Source organism: Myotis yumanensis, unplaced genomic scaffold (genome assembly GCF_028538775.1).
Source record: "Myotis yumanensis isolate MYYU_CA2020_CCGP unplaced genomic scaffold, mMyoYum1.0.hap1 SCAF_17, whole genome shotgun sequence".
In the NCBI taxonomy this organism is placed as follows: domain Eukaryota; kingdom Metazoa; phylum Chordata; class Mammalia; order Chiroptera; family Vespertilionidae; genus Myotis; species Myotis yumanensis.
The window spans coordinates 26,188,425-26,195,850 of NW_027223768.1; the positions used below are offsets into that span (position 1 = coordinate 26,188,425).

General features: G+C 39.3%; 1 protein-coding gene across 1 annotated transcript in view; it reads left to right on the forward strand.

The window, feature by feature from the left end:
* LOC138996158 (hemicentin-1-like) overlaps positions 1 to 6,997 on the forward strand; it is a 163,194-nt gene extending 156,197 nt beyond the window's left edge. Inside the window, exons 9-10 of the mRNA XM_070397112.1 lie at positions 1,351 to 1,495; positions 6,643 to 6,997. Of these exons, the coding sequence (XP_070253213.1) occupies positions 1,351 to 1,495; positions 6,643 to 6,778 (281 nt within the window). The 3' untranslated portion in view covers positions 6,779 to 6,997. The remainder of the gene's footprint in view (positions 1 to 1,350; positions 1,496 to 6,642) is intronic.
* Positions 6,998 to 7,426: the final 429 nt, after the last annotated feature.

Below are 7,426 nucleotides of genomic sequence, written 5' to 3' on the forward strand. Positions count from 1 at the left end.
TTAAAAATAATATCTTCACATTGTTACTGGGTTACTGATTTGATGAGCATTGACACATAGGTTATGTAGTCTTTAACTTTTCTTGACTATGAAATAGCACATCAGAGTTTCATGTTAAGACTCATTGATTATAGATCTGAACATTTTGATCATGTCAATCAATGTAAGAAGTCAAACTGGGAAATTCTGGTGCTCTTATTCTCTCTACAAAACCTGGCATATGCCCTAACCAGTTTGGCTCAGTGGATAGAGTGTCAGCCTGCGGACTCAAGGGTCCCAGGTTCGATTCTGGTCAAGGGCATGTACCTTGGTTGTGGGCACATCCCCAGTAGGGAGTGTGTAGGAGGCAGCTGATCAATGTTTCTCTCTCAGCAATGTTTCTAACTCTCTATCCTTCTCCCTTCCTCTCTATAAAAAAATTTTTTTAAAAGCCTGGCATATGTGTTTAATGTTTGAATAATCTATCTAAATGGGCTAAATGGACTAAATGTTTATGTGCAATTGTCAGAAATACTGTAAACAATTGGTGATGACTCGGCCTTTAAGTGGTAGGTTGGTTTGTTAGTTAATTAGAAAACTAGCTACTTATATGTTTGCTATTACCTAGAGATGATATCATAGCTTAGAGATTATTTGGAGGCATTGGGTAGCTTTTTAATTTGTCTATATTTGAGCTACTTCTTAGCGCTGATCAACATTTTAGCATTGTAGACAAAGATGTAGGATTGTTTCTAATATTGTCCTATTGTGTGAAGGGACAACATTTATCATTTATACATAAGGCTGTGATTTGGGATATTTGGAACAGCTCTATAGATATTGTTTAAAGTTGTAAAAATGATGAGGATAGAACCAACATCATCAATGTTTCCTAATTTACAATATTCAAAGTTGGTTGTCTCAGCACCTAAATTGAATACTTTAAAATCTATTGGATTTTTAAAAATGAATTTTTCCATTCTTTTTAGAAAAATAATCACCCTATAAATTCAATTATAAGATGTGAGTTCTTTTCAAATATTTAATTTTTGAAATAAAAATGTTTTCAAAATTGGGGATATAGTATAACTAATTTGGTAGCTTTTTTTTCTATCCTGGTAGTATCAAAAATAATGCCACATCTTAAAATCAATGGAGTCTTAGATCCAATGAATACTTTAGTAGGGGTTCATGAAGACATTGAAATTAATAAGCTTTTAACAAAGATAATTAAGATGATTTTTAGGGGATTTAGATTAATTGGAAAACAGAAGATTTACAAGAAGAATTAAAGTATGAAGATTTTGAATGGCTTACCAGGAAGTACTCAATATCATTGTAACCTTCTCACCCATGTTCCTTTTTCCCTAGATGCTCCCAAAGTTACAATGCCTAAGAAGACCCCAGGATACTACCTGCAACCTGGCCGAATTCCCTGCTCTGTTGAAAGTCTTTTGCCCTTTACCTTGAGTTTTGTCAGAAATGGACTCAAACTCGGAGTAGACCAGTATTTAAAGTGGGTACATGTTTCTATTAATAATTGATAGCATTAAACATCTAAATAGAAATAATATTTATTTGTAGAAGATACTTATTTTAATGTGTTTTTTTATTGGAAACTCTCATGTATTTGCTCTATGGTCTTGGAATATAGCAGTAATCAAGACAGACACATCTCTGTGCCCTTGTGGAGCTTGTATGTGATGGAGGAAGACCGAAAAGAGATGCTAAATATAATATGTTAATATATAAATGCTAGAATACATTCAAGAGTTGACTTAGGTTCTAGAGAACCTGAGTTTTATACAATTTGAAGGTCCCTTGTTAAATCAAAAAATTAAAAGTTTTGAATACAAAGTTAGGTACCAAACCTTGGAGGGGTCCTTGCTAATGAGAGGCCCTGTTCTTGGCTTACGAGTAAGCAGGTCTCTGAATCTGATGGAAAGTTTTAGGACCAGTGAATGTGATCAGTGTTAAGGCACAATGTAGAGCAGGTTAATTGGGATGAGTAAGGTTAGTAGGTCAGGTGCATGTGGTTTTGGCCAAGCTAATTCTCACCCAAGGATTTTTTTTGTTGAATTTTAGAGAGAGTGGAAGGGAGAGGAGAAACAGAGAGAGAGAAAGATCGATGTGAGAAAGATCCATCGATTGGTTGCCTCCCGCAGGTGCCCCCCGACTAGGGTCAGAGATCGAGCCTGCAACTGAGGTACTTGCCCTTGACCAGAATCGAACTTAGGACCTTTCAGTCCGCAGGCCGACGCTCTATCCACTGAGCCAAACTGGCTAGAGCTACCAAGTTATGATTTAAAAATTCAGGATAAAGGGCATTTGTGCAAAGACCTGAACATAGGTGCAGAGGTGTACGCAGATATCCGGGAAGAGTGTGCGCACACCAGGACCAGCAAGTGCGCGTGCCCGAAGGCTGGAGTGAGCAGGGCATGTGTGGAAGAAAGACAGGAAGGAAGCCAGTGTGGCCGGAGCCCCATGAGCCTGGGGGAAAAGGCAGAAGATGAGGTCAAGGAAAAGTGGTGTGTGCTGGGGGTGGGGTGACAGGTGGAGCACTAACCTGTGTGGCCATTGCATACAGGGGTGGGCAAAAGTAGTTTCACAGTTATGAGTACATGAAACAGAGTTTACTTTTGTATTATTATTTATTAACTAGAGGCCCGTTGCACAAAGATTCGTTCAATAGGCCTTCTTTCCCCTGGCTGCCAGCACCAGTTTTCCTCTGGCACCCGGGACCCAGACCTTCACTCTGGCCATCGCCTTCCATCTTTGCTCTGGACACAGTCTTCGCTGCGGCTGGAGCCTTCAGTCTTTGCTCCTCGCTCTGGCCGGAGTCTTCAGTCTCCAGCCAGAGCTGCTCCTGTAGCTCCTTCTGCCCCCTACACTCCCCCTCATAGCTTGATCACTGCTTTGCCTGCAGACCTCCCCGATGGGCTCCTGGGTCCCGGGGGCTGCCTTGCCTGCGGCCCGGCTTTCTGATCACGATCACGATCATGATCACGGGCTGCAGACAAGGCGGCTCCTGGGTCCCGGGGGGCCGCCTTGCCTATGGCCTGGCTTTCTGGCGGCTCTTGGGGTCGCACACGCGGGCCTGGATGGTGGCTCCTGGTGTCCTGCCCTGCCTGCATTATGCAAATTAGCCACCATCTTTGTTGGTAGTTAATTTGCATATCGTGCTGATCAGCCAATGGTGATGGTAGCAAAGGTATGGTTAATTACCATATTTGTCAATTATTAGATAGGATTATGGTATTATTTTCCACAAGAACCACTGGAAACCTACTTTTGCCCCACCCTGTAAAACAAGGAGAGTGGGCCAGAGGGCACCAACTGTCCTTGTGAAAATGGGTAACTTTTTTAGACAAATATCAGTAATCTAATAGAAATGAAGTAGGCCTTGGAAACTGGAGGGTGATTTCTGGAAAATGTTTTTTTTGTTTGTTTTGGTTTATTTTTTTAAACTTAGAATGAAACCAACTACATTTTGGAAAAAAACTCTAGGAATTATTTTATAAAACTCTCCTACTGTTAGTTCAATATTAATATAACTAACTTCCATAAGATGTTAAATATTTGAAATTCTTCGTTTATGCAGTCCCTTTATGAGGTGGTTGTTTTAAGTCAAAACTATGGCAGAAATGTTCCTTATAAATTTAGAAACTTTTCCATTACTTAAAGATTGAACTGCAGTATTTCCTGCCACTTTTTTCTCACATAGTATATCGTGATGATTTACTTAGCTACATATTTAATAACCATAAATCAAACACAACTGACCAGGATAGCCAATGATGAAGCTACATAACTGACTGATGAAATCAAACCACTCTGCTTCATGTTGAAAGCGTAACATTTTTCAAAGACACGGGGTTCTTTATAAACACCAAATCCATGCAGTTTCTGGGAGGTAAGCCACAAGAATTCTTTCTCTCATTTTTCCAGCTCTGTGATGCAGAGATGTGACAGGCCTTACTGACACATATTAAAGCTTTTTGGATGTGAGAGGCTAAAGACAGAATTAGGTGTGGGTGATGATGGATTGATACTCTAACCCCGATTCACTCGCGCATCTCTGGTTAGATTTCCTAATAACGTGAGACCGAGGGCTGAGTCTTGGTTATGTGAGTCACTGTGGTCACTGGGGGATGGAAGGTAATTAGTTTGCATTAACAGCAGAACACATTTTTATTTATGTTCTTTCCCCTGTTCCCAAAGGCCATTCCTTCAAAACTTTTTACTGTCGCCATGTTGTCTTAATGTCAACTGAGTAGACTACGTGAAAGAAAAAGTGATTGTCATGTAATGTTGCATAAATAAGAGAGGAACTAGAATAATTGTAGAGAATATTCTTCAAGCAATCTATATGCTGGTTATGTCTCTTGGAACAAATTACTTCTTTCTGGATCTCAACATCTCTTTTTTATAATGAGGAACTAGAAGAATTGTCGTTTTCTGTTCTCAATTTCCATATGTCATGTTTTTGATGAATCCTGATATATGTTTGCCTCTGAGGTGGGCGCCTGCAGAGGATACAGAAGACTCATGTATTTTAAATTTCTGCCTTCCTGGAACCCACTAGTTTCTCTAGACCAGGGGTGGGGAACCTTTTTTCTGCCAAGGGCCATTTGGATATTTATAACATTATTCGAGGGCCATACAAAATTATCAACTTAAAAATTAGCCTGCTAAAAATAAATTAGCCTGCTGTATTTGGTCAAACATGTAATTAACTCACCCCTAGTACCTTGGCAGGGCCAGACTAATTTCAAGGATCTGGTATGGCCCCCAGGCCAGACATTCCCCACCCCTGCTCTAGACAAAGGCATTTATAAAGTCGGGTGTGGTATGCTGCTGTTAAACATTCAAGATACAGCTTGGGTGATCAGTGCAGCATCGAATCAAGTCTGGGTCTGTTTTCCTCTGAATGTGACAATAAGGACCACTGGCACCCGGCACATACACAATGGAAGGAAACGACATTAACTGAATCTTCTCAGTTACTAAGGTATATGGGCCAGTGGTATTTAGTTTCTGACTTTTCTGATGACGGGAACCTGTGCCTTAACTTTCTCTTGCCAACTGTAGATTAATGCTGACTATGCACTAGGTGCTCAGTTATTCCTCCACGGTTGTTTGATGGTTGGTGTGGTATCCTTGGGTGGCGGGAGACCTGGAGTTATTGCCGTAGGGCATTATTTCTGACTTCAGTGGAAAGTGTCCTGACACTTCAATGAAGTGTTCATCTCAGCTGTATCTAGAATGATTAAAAAGGTTGTAAATAGTATAAGTGGTTGGAAGAAAAAAATTATGAAAATATTTATGCATTTCAATCACATTTTTACAGTTATTTCAAAAAAATAATGTCTGTTTTATGAATTATTGTAATCTTTATTTATATATAAAGATTTCAGAGAGGAAGGGAGAGGGGGAGAGAGAAGAAACATCAGTGATGAGAATCTATGATTGGCTGCCTCCTGCACACCCCACACTGGAGAATAGAGCTTGCACCTCAGGCATGTGCCCTGGATTACTGTAACCTTTTAAATAGGGATTGAACTTCTATTATTCAGAGACTTCCAGAAGATCAGATATAATGATATATAATTTGAATAGTCTTAGAGAACAAAGTATAACTATTTACTAAATGAATGAATACACAATATAGCAAAGGGATTTTTTTTATTTAAATGATAAGTTTAACTATAAAACATAATTATTTTTCTTTTTTTAAATGTATACATAGGTTGAACCAGATATGGTATATAGCCTTATATAGAACTTCTATATAAGAAAGTTAAAGAGTATTTATCGTTTTGGAATCAAAAAGTCTGGCCCTGGTCAGTTTTGTTCAGTGGTTAGAGCGTTGGCCCGCAGGCCCAAGAGTCACAGTTTCAGTTCCTGGTCAAGGGCATATACCTTGGTTGCAGGTTCCCCAGCCCCGGTTGGGGCACATGCAGGAGGCAACCAATTCATGTGTCTCTCTCATGTCGGTGTTTCTCTCTCCCTTGCCTCCCTCCCACCTACTCTCTCTAGAAATCAGTAGAAAATTATTCTCGGGTGAAGATTTTTTTTTAAAAGTCTATTTTCTACCTCAAAACTGGTTGAATTGCTTTGTTGAAGAACCTCACTGAACGTGTCCAAAAATTGGAAATGATCACGAAGGAGAGAGGTTTAAGCAGTATTTCTCTAACAGCTCTTTATCTTATACTTTGACACAGCCAGACAATATTTCTGTAAAGAATTTTATAATCTCCATAACTTATTGTCTTTGTTCAGAGTAGAGAAGCTGAACTTTCTAATTGAAATATAAAAGCTGTTCAGTTTTAAGCTAGAAAGAACTCTGCAGCTTAATCAATTTATTTATTAATTTTTAATTTATTGATTTTAAGAGAGAGAGAGAGAGAGACACACACATCAATTTGTTGATCCACTTAGTTATGCATTCATCACTTGATTCTTATATGTGCCCTGACCAGAGATGGAACCTGCAACCTTGGCGTATTGGGACAACAGTCTAACCCCGAGGTACCTGGCTGGGGCATATTTTCTTTATGGTGTTCTTCTGAGTGAAGACTTCAGAACAAATAGGGAAACCACTGCTTTCAACGGGGTCATGTTTTCATAGTAACTAGAAATGTTTCTGTTTTCTTACCCCAGAGAATCTGCCACTGTGAACTGGGATATTGAAAAGGTCACTTTGTCTGACGAAGGCTCCTACGAGTGCATCGCTGCCAGCAGTGCAGGGACCGGACGGGCACAGACGCTTTTTGATGTGTCAGGTGATTATCACTGATTGCTTTGGAGTTGGCTGGGCATTAATGCAGCTGTGGAAGTGGAGTGTTTGCTTATTCTGGCCTCACCGCCTATGAGATGTGTGACCTTCCTTGGGCCAATTACTTAAGGACTCAGTGTCTTGGTGTCCCTATTATTAAATGACAGTAACAGTAACAGTATCTCATGGTGAAAGTGTGAGGGTTCAATGCCATAGTATAGATAATAACGTAGAGGATAGTCTGGCACATAGAAATACTTAATAGACTTTAGCTATTGTTATCATTTTTCTATTGTTGTTATCATTATTGTTATTGTAGACTTAATAAATCATTTTTCTAATGGCCATATAGCATTTTTCTTTGAAAAAATAAAATTTGAGAAAAGGAAGGGATCTGTTCTGATAATATGAAGGTTAACCTTTCTGTGTCCTCCCATATTCATAATGAGCATAGTGCTTTCATGAATGGGTCCTGACATAAAAAGTGATCACATTTAAGAAACACAGGACTTCAGGGCTACAATTCTGGTGTTAAGAAGGGCAGAAGACAGGCTCCTAATTTCACATGTAGATAATGTGTTTCCTATCATTAAATGGGAGGCAAGGCTCAAATTATTTTATCAGATTATCTTTTAGTGAAAAACATTTATTTGCCTCTAATCTCCCAGA